The 24373-nt window shown below is 40.4% G+C and overlaps 1 protein-coding gene across 1 annotated transcript in view; it reads left to right on the top strand.

Moving 5' to 3' along the window:
* The first annotated feature begins 304 nt into the window (after positions 1–304).
* Positions 305–24373, top strand: part of EXO1 (exonuclease 1) — a 38140-nt gene continuing 14071 nt past the window's right edge. The window contains exons 1-11 of the mRNA XM_042925216.1: positions 305–391; positions 753–1190; positions 3127–3300; positions 4167–4286; positions 7492–7615; positions 8613–8750; positions 9680–9892; positions 11470–11657; positions 12228–12324; positions 17683–17908; positions 22279–22522. Coding sequence (XP_042781150.1) covers positions 3140–3300; positions 4167–4286; positions 7492–7615; positions 8613–8750; positions 9680–9892; positions 11470–11657; positions 12228–12324; positions 17683–17908; positions 22279–22522 — 1511 coding nt within the window. The 5' untranslated portion in view covers positions 305–391; positions 753–1190; positions 3127–3139. The remainder of the gene's footprint in view (positions 392–752; positions 1191–3126; positions 3301–4166; positions 4287–7491; positions 7616–8612; positions 8751–9679; positions 9893–11469; positions 11658–12227; positions 12325–17682; positions 17909–22278; positions 22523–24373) is intronic.

Raw genomic sequence — 24373 nt, 5'->3', positions numbered from 1 at the left:
AACTACAACTCCCAGCAGCGCCGGCGAGTGAAAATTACCAACTTCCGGGGACTGTTTCCCGTGGGTCAGCTGCACCAGCTCCACCCGCGCCATCGCAAGGCAGCACAGTATGCAGGCGGGAGGCGGCGGCCGGGGTCGCGGAGTCGCAGGGTCGCAGGGTCTCAGGGTCTCAGGGTCTCAGGGTCGGGGCCGCCGTCGCTTCCACGAGGAGCGAGGCTCACGTCCCGGAAGTGGAGGCCAAGAGAAGCGGCGCCGCGGAGGGGCGTTCTGGCGTCACTTCCGCTGGGGCGGGGCCTCGGGCTCTCCCGCGCAAATTGAAAAGTCTTTGGTGCCCGGCTGCCACCAGGCCCTCTGTGTTCCGAGCCGCCTGCCTCGGGCGAGCTGGCCCAGGGTGAGTTGGGCGCGTCGGGGGTGGGTTTCGGAGCCCCTTCACGGCTCCCTTGGGGCGGACGGGGAGAGCCCTGCCCGGAGAGGGAGCGGAGCGGGCTACGCGTGGGCCCTGGGTGGCGTCCTCTCGGGACTCCTGTCTTCCAGCACGGGGGGATGGGTCCGGCGAGGTCTTCCCGGCCCGGCCGCAGAGTCCCGAGTGCATATCGCGGTGCAGGCCGGCCCGGGGCTGCCCTTCGGGAGGGCAGGGAGGGTCCGCGAGCGCAGGCTCCTGCGTGCGGGACTCCTGCAGGGCTGCCGCCGACCTAGCAGTCTCCCCCGGCGTTTAAATGTGGAAAGTGAACTGTCTTCTTGATGTCGTGCAGGCGAAAGGAAGCGTGTTCTCTGGAATGGGCTTGCGGGCCGCTTGTGCACAGCCTGTGAACAGGAGTGGGGCGGCGAGGTCGCCGGTGTTGTAGCTGGCGTGCCGCTGGCGGGCGCCCTGAGATGATGCCTGCGCAGCGGCCCCCGGCCATTCCCACCACGCTCCAGAGGAAACGTTTATGCGAGCGTATTTACCCAGCTTAGAAGAGACATCAGCTTCACAGAATGTGTGTTACGTCAGTTTTCCTCAAAGTGGAAGAAAACTCTTTTTAGAGGCATTGTCTGAGAGGTGGGAGGCTGATTGTTTTTCTCAAACTGCGGCTTGAGGAGCACCTGCAGCCAGATTACCTGGATTTAAACGTCGGAATCCCCCCACCTGGCTCCGCAGCTGGTGAATGCGCTGCTGAACTAGAGCATCCGAGTTTTGATACAGCATCAAGGTGAGGCTGACTTGCCACCCTGTGCTTTCTTCCTTTCCTTCCAAACGTAGTTTGGTGGGAGAGGTTGATGTTAGGAAACACCAAGCAGCTGTTCAGCCTCATTGCTGTCAATTTTTATCATGAGGAGTGGGAGTGGGGGGGTGGGTAGGCCGGCTGACCCTTAAACAACAGGGGATTGTACTGTGAGGGTCCACGACAAACAGATTTTTTTCGATACAGTACAGTACTGGTGAAGTTCCTGGGTGATGGTGTGGTGGTCCAGAGCTGATGGCCAAGAAAGAATTCTTGAAGAAGTCTTTGGTACAAAAAGATGATTTTATTGAAGCACAGGGACAGGACCCATGGGCAGGAAGAGCTGCACTGGGGTAACTTTGGGGGTAACTGATTATATCCCCTCAGGTTGGGAGAGGGTTAAGGATAGGGTAGGTCTCTAAGGAATTTTGGAAGCAAGGTTACCAGGACCTTGAGCTGCTGTTAGGAAAATGCCATTAATTACTGCAGTAATACCTGGGATTAGTAAAACCTGGGACCCTTCAGATGCACGTCAGGGGAGGTCATAAGCTTGGAGTATGATTGCCAGCATATATCTTGGGGGAGTTGAGATGAAGGACATTTCCCAAGGAATTTTTATGCTAAAGTAAACTGACAGTGTCCTCCAGGTTGGGATAATGTTAAGCTAAGATTACCTTTTGCCCCTAAGAAAGATTACCTTTTGTCATCATCAAGGCAGCTGAGCTCCTTTACTGTTTCAAGGACTTGTCAATGGTCTGTAAGCAGTAAGGGAATTTAACTTTTCATTTGCCTTAGTTTCCCACATCACCATGGCAAGCACTTACACCCCTTTCCTTTGTTCTTGGGTAGCCAGGAGGTCTGAGGAATATCACACACATTCCACCTGGCGGGGGTGGGGCGGGTGCTAATAGCCTGTACTTAGCCCTCAGCTTGCCCCACAGTCCCTCGGCAGTACTGTAAGTGTGGCTTATGGTTTTCTTAACATTTTCGTCTCTCTAGCTTACTATAAGAATACAGTATGTAACACATGTAACATGTGAAATATATGTTAACTGACTTTATGTTATTGGTGAGGCTTTAAGTTTGGGGGGAGTCAAAAGGCATACGTGGATTTTTGACTGGGTAGGGGTGGGTGCAAATAATCCCCCTCCTTGTCCAGAATTTCTGTATAGAAGGGACTTAGGGGCTTCTTTCTGGGCGGGACGGGGTAGGAAGTGAAAGAAGCATTCGTCTGAAATCAGTATTTTGCACAGCGAGCACACTTTCACATTTCTTTGGAGTAACTTTCAGAGAGTCTGATGGAGTTGTCGCTGGGCACCATTGCTGCTTATTAACAGAATGTTGGTTGCTTGGAATAAGACATTCTGATGGCAGCGAATTTAAGTCCTAAAAATGTACCAATTTACTTCTGTAATTCTGTTTATTTTCTCAGTTGAAATGTCTACTTTCCTTCTGTTTGGAGTTTCCACTCCTACGCTGATGTGCATGCTGGCTCTTAACATGCTTGTGTAGAGGCGCTGTGATGCCTTAGCATGCACGGTTTTGTGGCTTTTAGCAATGCCTTTTTGGAGAGAGAGAGAGAGAGAGACTCATGCTCTTTTAGCACTTTCTGTATGCCTAGTAGTGTGTTAACAGCTTGAAACATACATGATGATTCCAAGTGAGAAAGCACTTTGGAAAGAATAAATGTTAAGGAACTATCAAGTGACATTAGAGTTAGTGTTAGCGATTAGCGAAAGTATTCTAGATTATGGAAATTGTTGGCAGGGAGGAGCCCAATTGAGTATTAAAGAGGTGATTCTCAAATAAGCAATAACAGTCGCTATATCAATTTCTGATCTCTTCTTATTTTTCTAAACCTTTTGGATAAATATGTTTTGCTTTGAATATTGCTGTTTTCTCTTTCTCCCCTCGTATCATGCAGTTAACTTGGCACAATGGGGATACAAGGATTACTGCAATTTATCAAAGAAGCTTCTGAACCAATCCACGTGAGGAAGTATAAAGGACAGGTAGTAGCTGTGGATACATATTGCTGGCTTCACAAAGGAGCTATTGCTTGTGCTGAAAAACTAGCCAAAGGTGAACCTACTGATAAGTAAGTCTGCACCTTGTGTTAACCCTTTGCCAGTTAAGACTGAGACTTATATTAAATATCCTTTTGTTCATAAATGAGGGAAGTTGTGATGTAGCTCTTTTTGTCCAGTTAATTGCTTTGCCAGAATAGAGCACTAAATGCAATACCTGATCCTTGTTTGGATCCTGGACCGTTGCAGGGTGGGATGTAGCAATGCTGTGCTGCAGCCAGCTCATCCAAGTTCACAGCGCACCACCGTCTTCTCCCAGTTCAGCATTCCGTGACCCCGCATTGGTAGTTTATCCACCGTTGTAATACATTCATGTCCGGGAAATGGACAGATGCTACGGAACAGGCGCCTCCTCTCGCCAAACTGGTTGTTAAATCTTCACCAGAACACGCTGGTTATAAGAGCTGTTGAGACAGTTGGACAAAGTTTAGTACAGACTGTATGTGAGATGATATTTTGTTGCTGTTAAATTTCTTGGGTGTGATAATGGTATGGTTGAAGGGATCAGGTATTTATTGTACTATTCTTTCAACTTTTCAGTAGATTTGAAATTTTTCAAAGCAAAAAAAAAAAAAATGGAAAAAAGGCAAGATTTGGAACCACAAAATATCAGAACTGGAAGGGATGTGAAAGCCTTTTAATCTGTAGATGAGAATGTCAATAACTCATCAGCTGTCACATAGCCCGTTAGGATCCAAGGCAGGATTTGAACCCTGAAGCCTAAATTAGAGTTTCCATGTCCTGTGAAAACATTTTGCTTTAAAAAAAGAAAAGAAAGAAAAAAACTTCCCTGTTCATAATCCATCTCCTCTGGTTTTAAAGAGTATTACTTTATAATATGCAATGCACCTAAAATTTTTTTTCTTTATTTTCATAGGTATGTAGGATTTTGTATGAAATTTGTAAATATGTTACTCTCTCATGGGATCAAGCCTATTCTTGTATTTGATGGATGTACTTTACCTTCTAAAAAGGAAGTGGAAAAGTCTAGAAGAGAGTAAGCTGATTCTCTATTCACTCTAATTGCGTTAAGGTCTGATGCTATAGTCTATACCAATTTTCTTGAATTTTAATTTATTGAGGCTTGCTTCATAGCCTAGTACTTCAACAAATTTCTTGAAATGTTTCATGTGTGCTAGAAAGGAATATGTATTTTCAGTTATTAAGAGGAAGATTGGTTGTCTGTCCAGTAAGTCAAGCTTATTGATTATGGTGCTCAAATCTATCTTTGCTGTTTTGTTTGGTTTTGGTCGTGGGGGGGGGTGGGGGTAGTGGAATTGTCAATTACCTTATAGTTCTGATCATTTTTGTTTTATTTTGAAGCTATTTTATTGGTTGCATTCAAGTTTAGAATTAGTTACATTCTTGTGGTAACTGTTTTACTAGTGACTCTTAGTCCCTAGTTTTGCTTTTTTGTTCTAAAGTCTTCTGTCCGATTATAACCGTAGCCATAACTTTTCCTTCTATATTCCCACTGTCTTTTTTTATTTGTTTACCTACAGCTTACTACTTCATTGGTTTTAAGGTTTGTCTCTTACAAAGAACACATTACTATGTTTTGTTTTTGTTTTTTTATCCATTCTGTCAATTTTTGCCATTTTTTGAAAAAAAAATTTTTTTTTAAGTTTATTTATCTATTTTGAGGGAGACAGAGCACGAGCAGGGAAGGGGCAGAGAGAGAGAATTCCAAGCAGGCTCCACGCTGCCAGCACAAAGCCAAATGGCAGGGCTCAAACTCCTGAAACTGTGACATCATGACCTGAGCTGAAACCATGAGTCAGACTACTCAACCGGCTAAGCCACCTAAGTGCCCCTGAAAATCTTTTAAATGGAGAGTTTATTCTTTTCACATTGACCATTAATTACTAATGTATTTTATATTTGTCCATCTCTCTCTTTTTTTGGGGGGGGAGGTTAACCCCTGCCTTGCTTGACTTCTGGATTGTTTTTTCTACCTTTATTGTCTCTTGTTTCTAGTTGAAAAGTAATGTCTTCTACTTCCCTTAATAGTTAACCCAGAAATTTTATCATTCATGTTTAACTTCACATATTCTAGTAAGTTTCTAACAACAGGCCTCAGAAAGAACTTCTGTATTTTAATAAAACAGGTATCCTCCCCATATTCATCTGCTCTCATTGTCCCTCCCCCCCACACCCCCACTCCCATCTGTGTTTCTAGGTCCCAGAGTCCTTGTGTTGTATAGGAAAGACCCCTGGGCTTAGTTGTCAGAGCTAGTGTGAATCACACCCAGACAGAAGTAAGCCTCGCTGAGGGAGCCATCTGTTAGGGTGCTGCTGTCCTGGCTGTGCTCTCTCTCGGCCTAGATAGGTTAGAGAGAGTTTTTCAGACCTAGGTTTTGGAACCTAGCTGTACTTGGAGGGCTCTGATTCACATACAGAGTCAAATCAGTTTCACGCTGGAGGGTTCTGATTCTTAAAGCCAGAACTTTATAAAGACTGTTTATAAAGGAATAACTGAAACTGTGTGAGCCCACTTTCTATTACAAATAATGTACAGTTTACCAAATATACTCTCAATAAAAGTTAGTTCATTCTAGGTTAGTTCTGAAAGGATTAATGACAGACCTAAACCAGAGCGGCTGAGAGACTAGTCCAAACCACATCCTACCCGGGTGTCGCCCACCGGGTCTTAATTCTAATTGCAGATACTTACTAATTTTCTCTTGCTAAGCTCAAGAATGGCTAAAAACATGTCTCAGCTGCCTGTCTCTGTCCTGCATATTCTTTTTGTCTTTGTAAGATCAGCTTTTTCTGTGCCACTGTAGCAGTGAGAGGGGGTGCTTAAAATCCTTTCCTACAAGTCTCTTCCTCCATGGAGCCCAGTCTGTGGAACTAGGGTATTTGTATGTGTATGCACACATTTACCTAAAGATAAAAACCTCATAAGTTCAGACTGATTCTTCCAAGTCAAACTCAGGACTCGGGGTTTTTACCTCTTCTGCAGTGTATCTTCACCTCCTTTCTTCATACCTAGAATCCTTATTTTCTTTTTTTTTCTTTAAAATTTTTTTTTTTTTTTAACGTTTATTTATTTTTGAGACAGAAAGAGACAGAGCATGAACGGGGGAGGGTCAGAGAGAGGGAGACACAGAATCCTAAACAGGCTCCAGGCTCTGAGCTGTCAGCACAGAGCCCAACGCGGGGCTCGAACTCACAGACCGTGAGATCATGACCTGAGCCGAAGTCGGCCGCCCAACCAACTGAGCCACCCAGACACCCCTAGAATCCTTATTTTCAAGGGTAAAGGGATGACGAAGTTGGAGTATCTTATAATTACTCCTTTGTTCTATCCCAAAATAAATGCACGTATTTTATTATACTCAAGAATAGATTCAGAATAAAATACTGATACCCCTACCAATATGATTATTGAAAATGGTTAAAATTTCTTTCTCCTTTTGCATATGCTTTCTTCCCATTTAAAAATAGTGGTTCCATATTGTTAGAACGTGTGTTATCACTGTCTCCCTGTTTAACCTGTATTTAGTATTCTACAAATTACCACATACTTGATTATTATTGACAGTTTTTATGCAGATGTTATTTTGGTTTTTCTGAAATTTGTTGTCTAGTAGATTCCACAGAAAAGCTCAGAAACAGTATTTCTCAAGTTCTTTATATTCCATAAAGGTGCACCCTTTATACTTAAAAGTTTTTATAAATTTTTTCTTTTTTTTTCAACGTTTTTTATTTATTTTGGGGGCAGAGAGAGACAGAGCATGAACAGGGGAGGGGCAGAGAGAGAGGGAGACACAGAATCGGAAACAGGCTCCAGGCTCCGAGCCATCAGCCCAGAGCCTGACGCGGGGCTCGAACTCACAGACCGCGAGATCGTGACCTGGCTGAAGTCGGACACTTAACCAACTGCACCACCCAGGCGCCCCTATACTTAAAAGTTTTGATGGTATAAAACCCTTGATTCGTATTTTCTTAAGTGTCTTAATTACTGCATTTTCCCTTGACATAAAGCGTGATGTAAAAAAGTCTGAGGATATGCTTGTGTGTGCATACATGATAAATCACCTGTGTTCTTTTTGACTCGAAGCCCAAAAGATCCAGATTAATGTTCTCAAGCACCTGGTACACACTGTCCCATGAGTCAAAGTTTATTTTTTTTCCCCTAGGAAAATTTCTTGAATTTCTTGAAGTCAGCCTCTTAATATTTTTTTTTCCCCTTGCAGAAGACGACAAGCCAATCTTCTTAAGGGAAAGCAGCTTCTTCGTGAGGGGAAGGTTTCAGAAGCCAGAGAATGTTTTACCCGTTCTATCAATATCACACATGTGATGGCCCACAAAGTCATTAAAGTAAGCCCAATAGGAAATGAAGCCAAAGAGAACAAATGGCCAACTTCATCGAAGCTAGTTATGAGTTGTATATTGATGGGAGAGCAAGAAAATGAAGGGAGGGAAATTACTTTCAGTCTAACCTCAAGGAAGTGGCAGGTCTCAGGAAGAGGAAGCAGGATCTTTTGACAGAGAAGAGTCCACCAGTCTCCAGGGGGAGAAATCCTAAGGACTAAGAGACACTCTCCCTTTTTAGATAAGTGACTTAATGAGCTCCATGGGCACCTTGTTCCGTAGAGACGGAAGTGTTAATTCCTGGAGCATCAGTCTCACCCCACTGCCCTGTAGTCTTCAACATGTATAAACTTCACTTCTGTAGGCCGTCAGGTCTGTAGAACCAGCCTCACTGACTCCGGAACTCTCTGACCCTAGTCTTCCTCAATCAGCTTCTGCTTAAAAGCATCTTACAACCATAGACCTACTTCAGTGGCCCAAAGTCCCAGCCCTCACTTACCCTCCTTCAGGCCTCTGTTCAAACTGCTTGGTAAACAAATAGGAAAATAAATATAGTGATTAAATTCTGTAGTTTTATCAAAACAGTGTCAGGTAGACTTTTGTAGTGTGAAAAGAAAATATATTTTCATAGGGAAAATACATCCAGAGCTCCAAACAAATGTCTTATATGCTTTTGGAGCGTAGCCATTCTGAAGATGCAAGCTTTCTACAACTTGAAATAATTAAAGTTTTCTGGCTTCTATTTTTTTTTTTTCTCCCCCTGAATGTACAGCTATTTTCTCCAAATTTACAAAGTGATTTTTTTAAAAAAGAATTTTTTAAATTCTTTGTGGCTCTATGATTAGTTCAATATTTGCTAGGACTAAAAGTAGAAACACTTCAAAGGAAATGATTTCTGAAAACAATTATCAGCATGTGCATGTCGAGGCTGGTAGTGAAACAGGAAATTGTTCAGTGCTCTCCAGATGCCATCCTGGAGATTGACCATGATCCTCTCTGGCAGGCTGCCCGGTCCCAGGGAGTAGATTGTCTTGTGGCTCCATACGAAGCAGACGCGCAGCTGGCCTATCTTAACAAAGCTGGTATTGTACAAGCCATAATCACAGAGGACTCTGATCTCCTCGCTTTTGGCTGTAAAAAGGTACTTTACTACTACATACTGTTTTCTGTGCAGTTGGCAATGGTGTAAATCAGGGCACTAAAGTTTTTCTTTTCCAGGAATCATCACTTTATTTAATACCTACAGTTAATATCTACTTTACAATGTTAATAATTATTTTATTTAAAATGCAGGGTTTTGCTGCTTGACATTTGTGTAATCTGGACACTTTTTCAGAGTAAGCTCTTACGGTTAAAAGGTTTTGTTTTATCCGAATTCTTCAGTAGAGTGTAGACTTGCTATTCTTATTTTTGGTAATAATTTATATGCTTTATTTTTTTTCAACTAGGTGAGGTAAATAACTTACCTAACAGGATGTTTTGCAGTTACCTAGAATTATGTATAAAACTGTTTAATGGAAAATTTTATCATGACATAGTAAGGGAGGATTAAGATACAAAACTATAAGATGATCTCATTTTTGTTACTGCCAATGTTATTCATATTATCTACATATTTTATAGATGACTAGAAGGATCTGTTGAAGGGTTAATGTTGGGTAACAGTGACAAATGAGAGGTGTCAGGCAACTTTGGTTTCCTTCTTCCTGAATTTCCTTGTTTTCCAAATTCTCTACAATGAACATGTATTACTCTAAGAGAAAGGATTTCTGTATGGATTGTTATTTGATCGCCATGACAACTCTGAATGTCAGTAGGGGGTAAGAGACACTCTTTCTACCAGAGTCAGGGCAAGGGAGTCCTGGTGCAGGACCCTATCTAGACATAGTGTATGTTTCAGTTTAATTTATTTACAAATTGCACAGTGATTACCTGGCCTATCTCTCTTCTCAATGTGATGCTAAATAACAAGAAAGAATTCTTAGGAATATTACAATGGGTTAGATCACGAAACATTAAAATGACCCTTACAGGTACTTAGGTATTTAACAATTTCCCTTCCTTTTGAAGGTGATTTTAAAAATGGACCAGTTTGGAAATGGACTAGAAATTGACCAGGCTCGGCTGGGAATGTGCAGGCAGCTTGGGGACGTGTTCACCGAGGAGAAGTTCCGGTATATGTGCATACTTTCAGGCTGTGACTACCTCTCCTCACTGCGTGGGATCGGGTTAGCAAAGGCCTGCAAAGTGCTCAGACTAGCCAATAATCCGGATATTGTAAAGGTGGGAGTGATTCACCAAGTGCCATATTCAGTTTCCAAACCATTTCTTCCATCATAGATACACCCCTCAGAATATGAATTTTAAATATTCTATCCTGTCAACAGCCCATGTTATGTCATTGAAAGGAAAAAATGACTAAAACACTAGAATTTTGTTTTTGGCAACTGATGGACCTGTTTTAAGCAATTGACAAATTTTTTAAATGAAGACTTATATAAAGTGACTTAAGGGTAAAGTGTTCTAGATAAAATTAATGTTAAAATTATCTTTCAGTTTCTGTCCTATTGTCTGTTGTAAGTGGTTCTCAAACTTTCTGGTCCACTTACGCTCTTTTTTTTGTTTGTTTTTTTAATTTTTTTAAGTTTATTTATTTATTTTGACAGAGAACAGAGCACACAAGCAGGGGAGAGGCATAAAGAGAAAATCCCCAAGACTTTGCGTGCTAGCAGCACAGAGCCCGATGTGAAGCTCAAACTCACAAACTGAGATCATGACCTGAGCCAAAGTCAAGAGCTGACACTCAACTGATTGAGCCACCCAGGCGCCCCACCACTTACACTCTTAAAAGCTCTTCATGGCAATAATTTTTGTTTAATGGGTTATAGCTATTGATATTTACTGAATGAAATTCAAACAAAACTAAAATGTTTATTAATTTAAAATTAACAATAATAAATTCATGGGGCACCTGGGAGGCTCAGCCAGTTAAGTGTCCAACTCTTAATTGCAGCTCAGGTCATGATCTCATGGTTTGTAAGATCAAGCCCCACATCGGGCTCTGTGCTGACAGTGCAAAGCCTCTTTGGGATTCTTGCTCTTGCTCTCACTCTCAACATATATAGCATATTCTAAAGAAAAATAGCCGTGTCTTCTAAAAACATGAAAATGACAGGAACTGCACATTTATGTAAATCTCTAACATGGCTTGATAGGAGACAGCTGAGTTCTCACATCTACATCCTCATACAATCTGATGCAATATCATGTGCAGGGCATCCTCTGGAAAACTGAGAGTCCTCCATCACCACTCTGTCATTTCCCAGATAGCTTTACCTTAAAAAATAAGTATATGTTAAGCTAATTTCCGCCACCCGCCTTGGGCAGTTCTCATCAGGAGTTGGTAGTAGAGCTGGGATTGGAGCCGTGGCACTAACTAGCCTGTGACTCCCGGGCCACTGATTCTCACTCTCTGGCTCTTCACCTGTGAGTGTGATGCGATGATGACTCCATTTTTAATTCTCAGGTTTTGTGTGTTGTTTTGCTTTTTTAGATAAAAGGGACTTTGAGGGTGAGGAATGTGTCTTAACATCACACATGGGAATATAAACTTGACGTTGTAACTGAATTGTTCATTCATTGGGTTAACAGAAAAATCAAAGAAGATACTGTCATAGAGACAATTTTTAGTACTGCAACATGATTGTGTTTTCTGGTAGAGGTTTTTAATGTAGATAAAATTAGTTGATTTTCTGTCTCGCCTCAGCCTCCTGTAATGTGAACCAGTTGGTCTTGGAGATGATACATTCCCTATTCTGTATTTGTAGATAACCAGTAAATATTTTTACATCCATTATTAGGTCATCAAGAAAATTGGACACTATCTTAAGATGAATATAACGGTACCAGAAGATTACATCAAAGGATTTATTCGGGCCAACAATACCTTTCTTTATCAGCTAGTTTTTGATCCCATCAAAAGGAAACTCATCCCTCTGAATGCATATGAAGACGACATTGATCCTGAAACACTGAGCTACGCTGGGCAGTATCCTTTCTGAACCAGAATAGAATTTTGTATTTCTTTCTTATTTTTATGGAGATATTTTTAGTGAAACATTCAGTAAAAAGCCTGTAAATTGTTTTCTGCTTTCTTTTTTATAGTGAAGCCTATCTTTTGTTAATTTTAAATACCATGCTGGTGAAAATTTAGAGCAGCTTTTTGTTTATAACTTGCTAATTACTTGGGTTGACTTGACAGAAACATGTACCGAGTCAGTCACTTAAGGTACCCATGGCAAGGGTGGCATTTCTCGGCAAACAAGCTCGATTTATTAGGAGGGCCATCCTGGGCACCTGTGCACGCCGTGTGCCCTGCTCCTAACCCGGGCTACAGACACTCAGTGTGGTTCAAAGCCCTGGGTCGCATATGTGATCTACTAGTGACAAGTAGACACTAGTGAACGACACCTGTGGTTTCAGGAATGCTGAAGGTAGAAAGGATCTGCTGGAGCCCTAAACCTGAGCATTTTCTGCAACGATAGGAAACACTTTTCTATCGTAGTTACACTCATTTGGTTGTTAATGAAAGCATTTTTCCTTAATCTTACCAACCTAGGTATTTTGATGATTCCATAGCTCTTCAAATAGCACTTGGAAATAAAGATATAAATACTTTTGAACAGATCGATAACTACAATCCAGACATTGCTACGGTAACGTCTTAATGAGTTGTTTTTTTTTAAGTGACTTCACTTTTAGAGAGCATGTTTTAGTTAATGTGTTAGGAACTGTGACTAAAGGCAAATCTTCATGTAATAAACATCTTCTAAGGATTGCTGTATCCCAGCTGTTTGCACAATGTGGGTTTAAAACAACTTGATGCTAGAGAAATTGTCTGTCTTAGAACATAGGTATATTGGTTAATTTCCTTAAGTTAAAAAGCAATCACATGATATATTACCAGACCTTTAGATGTGAACATTTCTTTTGTGTCTACAAGCCTCTCTTCTCATCCCATTCCATCCCATTCCATCCCATTCCATCCCATTCCATCCCATTCCATCCCATTCCATCCCATTCCATCCCATTCCATTCCATCCCATTCCATCCCATTCCATTTGCCTTTGGCCTTTGGCATTTTGAAGATTCAAACCTAGAAATGCTACCATTAGAAGGAAAAGCTGGTTTTTTTGCTCGTTGAGCAAATATTGAGTGCCTCTGAGCTCTGTCCTTGAGCCCCTCCATGTTTTCTTCTACTTTTTCCCAATTGTGTATATCCCTTCTGACAACCACCCCCCCCAACCATTCTCTCCTTTCTCTGACTGTTCTCTTTTCTGTTCATATCTATTCCTAAAATAAGTTCAGATGGCTTTACTTACTCATGCAGAAACCTCGCACATCTTTAACCCTATCTCCAGTCTAGTACCAGCCACGTAATTCTGAATGTTTCTTGGATTTCTACGTAAATGTTTTCCTAGAACCTTAAATCCATCCACAGTCAAGAACAAACTCTTTGGGGTGCCTGCGTGACTAGTCAGTTAAGCGTCCAACTTTGACTCAGGTCATGATCTTGTGGTTTGTGAGTTCGAGCCCTGCGTTGGACTCTGTGCTTATATCTCAGAACCTGGAGCCTGCTTCAGATTCTGTCTGCCTCTCTCTCTGCCCCTCCTCCACTCACGCTCTGTCTCTCTCTCAAAAATAAACACGAAAAAAATTAAAAAAAAAAAAAGCAACTCTTCATTCCTTATCAGCTTTCCTTAATAACATTTCTCCTTTTTCTTTTTTAGCACTTTTCACTACATAAATTACATCTCAATACTTGATTTTGTGAGTCTTCCCAGCAGAATGCAATTTTCGTAAAGGCAGGACATTAAGAACTTCGCTGCTATATTATTTTTACCATGTTTATCTATGGAAGGAATGAATATCAGCTACATGATCTCTTTCATTCTCAGACTAGAACACTTGGAAATAAACTTTGGCTGCTCTTTCATTGCTAAGTCCTTTTGCTTTTAAGTTGTCCTCCTGAAGGATAGTTTCTTCTTTCACAAAGCTTCTGGTCTAATCCAGGTCTTCCCACCCTTGCTCACTAATTCAGTTCCTGACTTAGCATTTATTAAGCACTGTAATTAGCATAGGTTAGCTAGTGTTCTGGAATATAAACAAAAATAAAATCTAATTCTTCCTCTCTGGTGCTCATTCCTTAGGGGAGGGAGACGTGGTTATATCGATAGAAATAGTAAGTTCTGTAGTAGAGATGTATTCTAGGCTCCATGAAAAAAAAATAAAAAGACCATGCACCTAACTCCACTGGAGAGAATTCTTCATAATAATAGTAGCAAATATTTACGGGGCATTACTATGTTCTAAATACTATTCTAATAACCTTACGCATAGTGACTCATTTACTCTTCGACAAGCCTGTGAGGTCAATATTATTATTCCCATTTTACAAATGAATAAACAACAAGAGGGAGGTTAGGGAAGTTGCCCAGATCACACATTTAAATAATTGGGGAGTTATGATCCCAGGCCAAGCTTTGCTGTCTCCTTGTGGAGAAACATGTGTCCTGGGTTTGCAAATGTCAGTGGGGATTTTCAAGATGATGAGTAACTCCAGGTTGAAGCATGGGTGGAAGAGGGTAGTAAGCAGTTCATTATGGATGGCCCAAGAATGTCCTAGTGTTCCATGTGAAGGAAGCAGAGGGCCTTGAGAAAGAAAAAGAGGTGAGCCTGGAGAAGGTGGCTGCTGATAAACTGGCGACCAGTTGAGCGTTGAAAAGAAATCATTACTGTCAGCTGAAATAAACCAAGCCTACCAGGAGGACACAAATCCCTAATGATACTAGGAAAGAACCTTATGTTGATCATCTCAAATCATGTAAACCTTCCTCTTTTCTGTTTTCCTAGAACCTCTCTATTAATTAGATGTTATTTCTTAGTCCTCTAGTTTTTCTTATTCATGTCTTTGTCCTTTGTTTTTTCCTGGGAAACGTTTGTCTTCCAACTTTGTACTATCCAGTGTAGTAGCCAGTGGCCACATGTGGCCTGTTAAAGATTCTGTTTCATGGATCTTTCTCTGAGAATACCAATTATAATTTCCTGCACATTTTCTGCTGGTGTCTGCATTTTCTGCTCTGAATTGTTTTTGGGTTTTTTTTCTACTTGTTTTGGCCTTTTCTCTTTCATAGTGGAGACTTTTATTCAAACATCTGAAGCTTCTTGTCTATTTGTTCCTATTTGAGAGAGGCACTGAGAAGCTCGAGAAGATTTGTGTGAACAAGTGGGGCCTACAGTTTTGGGCTTTACCCTTGGGTGATCTGGTTGCCAACAAGCTGGCTTGATTTTGTGAAGTCCCAAATGTCAGCATGTTTTCTCTGCACAGTTCCATTTTTCCAAAAAGGGATCCTACAATTTCTACTTGCACATGGAAACGTGGCAGTTTGCATTTTTTTTAATGTTTAATTTTGAGAGAGGGAGACAGAGAATCTGAAGCAGGCTCCAGGCTCCGAGCTGTCAGCACAGCCCGACATGGGGCTCGAACTCCCGAACTGCGAGATCATGACCTGAGCTGAAGTCAGACGCTTAACCAACTGAGCCACCCAGGTGCCCCCATGGCAGTTTGCATTTTAAGAGCAGGTTAGGGAAAGTGAGTTGGGGTGAGCCTTTCATTTGATATCTGTCTTTAGATAAATGGATCTTCCCACCTTCTGAAGTGCCTTCTGTTTCTGGGTTTCAGCTGAATAGTTGCTCTGGTTCTGAAGGCAGGTAGGTGTGAGTTGACTGGTCAGTTGGAAGATAAAGGCCCAAGGGTCAAATAATCTTCCTTTTCTTAGCCCTGCCCCATGTAAAGCCTGTGTGGTAACTGGTGCCTTCAATTCCTGAGCTTTTCTCATGTGTGTGCAGGTGAAGTTGACTTCTCTTTGGTATTTTCTGCAGACACTTGGGCTTGATCTCTCTTCTGCTGAGTTCTTAAAATTCCTCTGTCTATACTCTTGTTTGATCGACACAGATATCTTCTAATTTTACTGCAGATGGAGTTTGTGTTTTGTTCTGGGGGATAATAATCAAAAGAAGGGGACTGAAAAGTGTATACTTTGCTATCTTTACACATTTGAATTATTGATATTATAATTTCATCAGGAATTTTTTTTTTTAATTTTTTTTTTTTTTTAATGTTTATTTATTTTTGAGACAGAGACAGAGCATGAATGGGGGAGGGTCAGAGAGAGGGAGACACAGAATCTGAAACAGGCTCCAGGCTCTGAGCTGTCAGCACAGAACCTGACGCGGGGCTTGAACTCACGGACCGCGAGGTGATGACCCTAGCCGAAGTCGGCCGCTTAACCGACTGAGCCACCCAGGCGCCCCTCATCAGGAATGATTCTTAAGTTGTTTCTTTGTCTCAGAAACTCTATAATATTTGGCTGTATCGAATCTATCCAGTCATTAATGAGAGTATTATGGCTCACTAAGATGTCCATCCCTTTATAGAGAAATTTCTGTAGGAATCCTTAACTGTACAAGCAAATTAATCCTTTTTATTTAAAATTTAGTCTTCCCAGTCTGGTTTTCTACTTGCCTGTTGTCTTTTTCAGTAAAACTGTCAATGGGATCTATTGCCATGAGCCGTTACAATTAAGCTGTTTTTTATAACCATTTCCTCATTTATTCCAAATTACCTTTCTTGTTAATTCTCAAAGTGTATCCTGAATAATGTCACCTTGTTTTATTTATTTTTATCCATTCTTTGAGAGCTTAGATTCATTCCAAGTTAGGTGGGATTTTTGTTGACTGGAATTCATGCCCTGAGTACCAACATTTTTTATGCCTTTGTTAATTTTTCCCTTTGCCTCTCTATTAGAGTTTTATTGATATCCTCTCAATATATCCATGATGCCATTGTGAATAACTTATATTAGCATTAAGAATGACTACTTACCAGCACTTATTGTCAGTAAACTCTTTGTCAGAGAAAGTTTTATGCAAGACTCAGTGTAGACCAAAGTAGCTTTCTGTTTCTCCAGATTGTCCACTGAAGACGGTACCAAGTATGGGTCTAATAGAAACTAGAGTTTTATGAATTAGATTGTTTTGGTTTGAATTCAACCATTTTCTAGAGGTGGGATGGTTGATTACTTTAAATACACTGTTTTATGGTTTTAACTTTCAGGTGCTTTGTAAAGGGTGTGTAAATGACTATTCAGAGGCTTATTACCAGATGCTTGTTAAACTAATTACTATTTTTTGAAACAATACTGGAATTTTAAAAGTACTTTTTTTTGGAGCGCCTGGGTGGCTCCGTCTGTTAACCATCCAACTCTTGATTTCAGCTCAGGTCATGATCCCAGGGTCTTGGGATCGAGTCCTGCGTCAGGCTCTGCACTGAGCATGGAACCTACTTAAGATTCTCTCTCCCTCTCCTTCCCTGACTCTTGCACACACACCCACATGCTCTTTCTCTCTGAAATAAAAATAAGTAAAATGTTTCTAAAAAATAAATTTAAAAGAAAGTACTTTTTTTCTGGCTACATTTGTTCAAGTGCATTTTCATTTCTTGCACTGTTCATCTTAGGAAGATTCACTTTTTCTTAGAAATGAGCTAACAAGGTCACTTGAGTTTCATTAAGAGAAGCAGACCCAGGAATACAAGACACATTTAATGGAAAAGTGTAGTACATCAAAATAGAAAATGTTATTAAAGAACAGATACTTCCTCAGGGTGCCTGGGTGGCTCAGTTGGTTAAGTGTCTGGCTTTGGCTCAGGTCATGATCTCACGGCTCATGGGTTCAAGCCCCACATCGGGCTCTGCTGACAGCTCAGAGTCTGGAGCCTGCTTTGGATTCTGTGTCTCCCTCTTTCTCTGTCCCGCCCCCACTCACACTGTCTGTCTCTCTCTCTCTCACTCTCTCACTCTCTCAAAAATAAATATTAAGAAAAAAGAACAGATATTTCCTCAAAAGCTATTCAAAAGAATAAGTTAATTATTTACTTATAATTTATGTTGATAAGGGAAATGATTTGGCTATTTTCCTTCTTCAAGTAACCCTTTTCCTTTTTACTATTTTAGCCTGCCCAATCAAGAAGTCATAGTTGGAATGACAAAACATGCCAGAAGTCCTCTAATGTTAATAGCATTTGGCATAGGAATTATTGCCCTAGACTTGAACTGAATATTGCTTCAGATGCTATAAGATTGAAGGAAAGTCCAAGTACTGTGGGCATTAAACAAGTGATCAGTGTTAAAGGATTAAATCTTCCAAGGAAGTCATCCATTGTGAAAAGACCAAGAAGTGGTATGTATTTTGCTTGTGGTACATATTGTGAAATATTAGTGAGTGTTGATCACATTTAAGAACTCTTTGCCAAACCCAAGGTCAGTGAGATTTTCTCCTTTATTTTATTTTATTTTATTTTTTCCTAGAACTTCTATAGTTTTAGGTCTTAGATTTTGGTCTTTGATCCATTTTGAATTAATTTTTTATATGGTGTGAGGTAAGGATCAAGGTTCACTTTTTGTGTATGTGGCAATCCATTTGTTATACCACCATTTGTTAAAAGATTGCCCTCTCCCCATGGAATTACCTTGGCACATTTGTTGACAATCAGTTGACCTTCACCATATATTTGTGAGTCTGTTTTAGACTCTATTATTCTGTATCATTGGTCTTTTCCCATCTTCATGCCGGAACATTGTCTTAATTACCATAGCTTTATAGTAAATCTTGGAATTAAGTGAAAGAAGTCCTCTAAGTTTGTTCGTGTTTTGCAAAGTTGTGGCTATTCTCTGATTTTCATAGTTCCATACAATTTTTAGAATCAGCTGTCAATTTAAAAATAAATAGGGGCACCTGGGTGGCTCAGTCAGTTGAGTATCCGACTTTGGCTCAGGTAAGATCTTGTGGTTCCTGAGTTTGAGCCCTGAGTCAGGCTCTGTGCTGACATCTCAGAGCCTGGAGCCTACCTCAGAGTCTGTGTCTCCCTCTCTCTCTCTGTCTGCCACCCCCCCCCCCAACACACTCAAATAAATAAACATTTTAAAAAAATGTTTTTTAATAAGTAAAGCCTGCTGAGATTTTGGATTAGAATTTGGTTGAATCTATGGATCAGTTTTGGGGAGAATTGACTCCTTAACTATACTGGGTTTTTGTTTGTTTTTTAATGTTTATATCTTTGAGAGAGAGACGAGTATGAGCAGGGAGGGGCAGAGAGCGAGGGAGACACAGAATCTGAAGCAGGCTCCAGGCTCTGAACTGTCAGCACATAGCTGGACGTGGGGCTCAAACTCACAAACTGCGAGATCATGACCTGAGCCAAACTCGGATGTTCAACCAACTGAGCCACCCAGGCACTCCACTATTTTGGATTTTCTGATCTGATTAGTGAAGTCTTTCATTTTTCTTCAGCAGTGTGTTGTAATTTTTAGTGTGCGGGTCTTACAGACATATATTGTCAAATTTATCACTATGTTTCAGATTTTTGATGTTATTGCAAACACTTTTAATTTTGATTTTTAGTTATTCATTGCTAGAAATACAGTTGACTCTTGAACAAGGATTTGGACTGTCCAGTTCCATTTATATGTGGATTTTTTTTTTTTTTTATAAATACAGTGCAGTAAATGTATTTTCTCTTTATGATTTTCTTAACATTTTATTCTGTCTAGCTTTATTACAATACAACATATAGCATACAGAATATGTGTTAATTAGCTATGTTATCAGTAAGGCTTTTGGTCAAGAGTAGGCCACTAGTAGTTAAGTCTTCAGGGAGTCCAACGTTATACACAGATTTCTGACTCGAGGGGGTCAGTGCCCTTAACTCTCATGTTCAAGGGTCAACTGTACAATTGACTTTTGTGCTTTAATCTCCTGTTTGACAACCTTACTAAATTTATATATTGGTTCATAGTATCTCTTCTGTAGACTCTGCAGGATTGCTGTATAGATGACCATACTGCCTGCAAATAATGGTAGATTAGTCTGCTTCTCCTTTTCCACTCTAGATGCTGTTTGTTTGTTCATTTGTTTTCCCCTCCTTTTATTTCTTTTTCTTGTCTTCTGGAACCTCCAGTACAATGTTGAACAGAAGTACTGAGAGTGGCATACTAAGTATTGGGCAAAGAAAGGTGTTTTACTTTTCTCCTAGAAGCTGTGTAGAAGTAGAAAGGATGATTGCAATCTGTCCCCTCTCTCTTTTCCTCGGATAGCTACATGAATGAATGAAAGTCTAACAACAAAAATAAAACAAGCCCTTTGTAAATTCAGGTATAGATTATTCATCTTTTGTCAAAATGTATTGATTCCTTCTGCACCTAAATCTTTTCCTGATAATATCTCTGGAGCTTTGTTTCCTTTTCTGAAATGGCAACGATGTTGCCTATTCACAAATTTTTGTATATGTTCTATAGGGTAACCTCTAAAAGCCCCTGGTATGTATCAAGTACAGTATACATGTTAGTTCCTTCCTTCCCTTCTGTTCCCATGAAAATCAGCTATTCATTTTATGTAGGGAGCTTCTTATCTGTAAGTTCTTTATGCTATAACTACCACCTATCACTGGATTTTGTGCCCTAGACACACATCTAAACACAACAACAGAACAGAAAACAGTAAGTTAACCCCTTTAAAAAATGCTTTTGAAGGTTTTTGTTTGTTTGTTTGTTTGTTTGAGAGAGAGACAGAGCATTGAGTGGGGGAGGGGCAGAAAGAGAGGGAGACACAGAATCTGAAGCAGGCTCCAGGCTCTGAGCTATCAGCATAGAGCCTGATGTGGGTCAAACCCATAGACCACAAGATCATGAGCTGAGCCGAAGTCAGACTCAACCGACTGAGCCACCCAAGAGCCCCATAAGTTTACCCCTTTTAGTCAGCAGCCTGTCATAGATTTAGAGACAGCCACTGTGACTCTCCTAAATTTCTTTCCCAAGCTGTTTCTTACCTACCATGTTGTGTTTTGGATACAATGTAGTTTTTAATGATTGTGTGACTATTATAGTCAGTGATTGTTGAAATACAGTCTTCTTACCACAGAGCACAGTAAAAATTAAGAATTATGTCACTATTTCAGCCCTTCACCCAGAGACTATGCTTTAATATTACAAAATAAGATAGCATTAGCTTTTATTAACATTCCTGTCATTTTGCTGCATTTACTGTTTATAATCAGAATCCACTAGTTGTTAAACTAGGTACAGTTATATTTTTAAACTTGAATGTGAAGTAAATTATCTGTATTGAGGCAATCTTCACTATAATCCATTGTTCTGCCTTTATTAAAAAAAATCTTCGTATTGTCTACTAATATATGGGTATTATGTGTGTCACCTGGAAATTAGAGAAGTGTGGCTCCCTGTGTTAAAATGTGTTTGCTTGTGTAACATTTGATGGAATCAGCACAAGTAGAGACACTGAGAGAACGTACACTAGATTCCAGACCGCCGTTCAGCCTGCAGTCTTTGGGGTTCTTCAATTTGCTGCAATTCCACATAATAGCTAATATACAGTTATTTTGCTCTGCATTGTCCACCAGGATAATATGAGACACACTGAGGTGTCCTGCTCAATTCAAAATATGCTAAATCCGTGACATTCCCCCAAATAGCTAGTCTAAAACCTTATCACAAAAGGAAAATGAGGCTAGCCTGCCTAGCATGACTGCTTCTTGGAGAAACCTTGCTGAGGATCATCAGCGTTTGTTTCCTTCTTCCATAAGGGCCCACAGTTCTCTGCGTAATAAACAAATTTAGGCTTTTGCCAGGAATCAAAATCAAGTTTGCACATCTGTGGCTTCTTAAAAATCTATACGTTTTTAAATTTGAGGCATCATCGTCTCTCTAGCGTTTGGTACCTGCAACCATTTTTCTGACCTCATAAAGTAGTGAGTATTTATTCCTACGTGAGTGAGGCTGTTCAGAAAGAATTAGTTGGACTGATTTAAAGCACCTTAGCACTGTCTCTGGTGGCCTATGTCAGGCATCAACCTATTGTATTATTTAGTCTTATGATTTATTCTAATGCCATAGAATACATTTGTCACACAGGTTTCTAGGGCCCCATAACTCGGTAATGAGGATCAGAACTGGAGCATAGATGACTTCACAACATGACAGTCACATATACTTCCGAGACTGTAACGTATGGACGGTGTGTAGAAATGGCTGCTGGTTTTATTGGAACATTGTATTTAGTTAGTTAGTTAAAGCACAAGCAGGAGAGGGGCAGAGAGAGAGGGAGACACAGAATCCAAAGCAGGCTCCAGGCTCTGAGCTGTCTTATTGGAACATTTTAAAAGTCAAACAGTAAATCATATATTGGCATGTAAATTGCCTTAATTTCTTTTTTCATTCAAAATCAAGCCTTTAGTATAATAAGTATATAGCCTTACAGAATTGATCGTATCCTGAAATTTTGGTTTCAGTAATTTCACATAAAATCATAAAAACAATGGACGTTAAATCTTAACTAATTTGTGAAATTGTAAACCACAGCTTAAGGGAATTTCCTTTTTCTTCTAAGTCATTCTTGTATCTCCTTTTGGGATGCACTGTTAAAGAAATAAGACTTCATCCTTAAGACAGTGAGATGTGGGCTGTAACATTAAGGCTGAGTCTGCACACGGCAGGCACAAAGATTTACAGACTGTTTTTGTTTCTGTTTCTGTTTAGAGGAGCTGTCAGAAGACGATCTGTTGAGTCAGTATTCCCTTTCATTCACAAAGAAGACCAAGAAAAGTAACTGTGAAGGTCATAAATCATTGAACTCTGAAATGCTCATGCCTCACCTGGTAGATGGAACTACTGTTAAAAAAAACATAAGCACACCACCTACGACAAGAAATAAATTTGCAGCATTTTTACAGAGAAAAAATGAAGAAAGTGGTGCGGTTGTGGTTCCAGGGACACGAAGCAGGTACAGTTTATCTACAGGATGTTGTGTGTCTGTTGTATTATCTACTCTGTTGATATTTATTTCAGCTGTCTTAAATAAGCAGTCCATGGAGTAGGTGTGGGCTTGGCTTAATCCCTTGACCATTTGTATCGTGTAGCTGTAGTCCTGACGTAAATGCACAGCTATTGTCATGCGGACGCAAAATAAGAACTATCAACTTATTATATTTTGCATTAGAAAAATTCTCTTGTTTTGGAGGGTCCCCTGCTTCTTTGTTTCTACTTTTTTTAAGAGCTAAAAACAATTTGGCAGGGTATTTTTATTATTATTTTGAGCATTTATTTTTTTTTTTATTTTTTTAATTTACATCCAAGTTAATTGGCATCTAGTACAACAATGATTTCAGGGGTAGATTCCTTAATGTCCCTTACCCATTTGGCCCATCCCCCCCCCCCCCAACCCCTCTCTCTAGTAACCCTCTGTTTGTTCTCCATATTTAAGAGTCTGTTTTGTCCCCTCCCTGTTTTTATATTATTTTTGCTTCCCTTCCCTTGTGTTCATCTGTTCTGTGTCTTAAAGTCCTCATATGAGTGAAGTCATATGATATTTGTCTTTCTCTGACTGACTAATTCATTTAGCATAATACCCTCTAGTTCCATCCATGTAGCTGCAAATAGCAAGATTTCATTCTTTTTGATCACTGAGTAATACTCCATTATATATTATATATACCACATCGTCTTTCTCCATTCATCCATCGATGGACATTTGGGCTCTTTCCATACTTTGGCTATTGTTGATAGTGCTGCTATAAACATTGGGGTGCATGTGTCCCTTCGAAACAGCACACCTGTATCCCGTGGATAAATGCCTAGTAGTGCAATTGCATCTCCCTGATGATAAATGATGTAGAGCATTTTTTCATGTGTTAGTTGGCCACCTGGATGTCTTCTTTGGCAAAGTGTCTATTCATGTGTTTTGCCCATTTCTTCACTGGATTATTTGTTTTTTGAGTGTTGAGTTTGGTAAGTTCTTTATAGATTTTGGATGCAAGGTATTTTTAGAAGTACATTTAAATACAGATGACTATAGAGCTCTAATATTAATTGAAAACTAATACCACACTAAGCATTGGGTTACAAAAATGAGAGACCTAGTATTTGTTGAGAAGCTTATAGTCCAGTTGCAAAAATAGATCCGTAAAGGAAATCTATACAGTGTGGTGGGTACAGTGACAAAAGTATCCCTGAGGTGTTCTGGGGGCATTAAATGGACGTCTCATGCAGATTGGGTGGTTAGGAAGGGGCAGGGGTCAGGTGCCATTACAAAGAATGCAGCCTCTACCTTCCCAGTAGAGGCAGGCAGCTTGGGCAGAGGCATGGAGCTGGGCAGCGGCATGGGGCAAGCATGGGGACAGCTTCTTGCTGTCAGTCGCTCTTATTAGCTGCCAAAATGCAAGTCTAGAAGGATGCTGAGGGAGCAGAAATAGGCACAAGGCCAGTTCAGTTTGCAAGCCAGGCTAAGGAACTTCTCATCTTTAGAGGTAACAGGAGATATTTGGAGGGTTTTGGTCAGGGTAGGGTATGACTTGATCATACCTGCTTTTGATGGACCACTCCAAGTGTGCCATGAAGGATGGATTCTAGAAGACCAAAGTGGAACAGAAAGATTGGGTAGGCTGTTCTGTAGTCCCTGTGAGTGATGATGAGATTTTGGGGTCAGGATAATGTAGGGGTCTGGAGTTTATACCCTGGGATTGGACCGCCTCGATTTGAATCCCATCCTGTTCACTCATGAGATGTTTGACTTAGGTAAGCGGACTTCTGGGTGCTTCAGTTCCCTCTTTTTTTTTTTTTTTTTTTTTTTTTTAAT

Source organism: Panthera leo, chromosome F3, assembly GCF_018350215.1.
Source record: "Panthera leo isolate Ple1 chromosome F3, P.leo_Ple1_pat1.1, whole genome shotgun sequence".
Lineage (NCBI taxonomy): Eukaryota > Metazoa > Chordata > Mammalia > Carnivora > Felidae > Panthera > Panthera leo.
The sequence above is the reverse complement of the archived record's forward strand: the minus strand, read 5'-3'. Positions and strand labels throughout refer to the sequence as shown.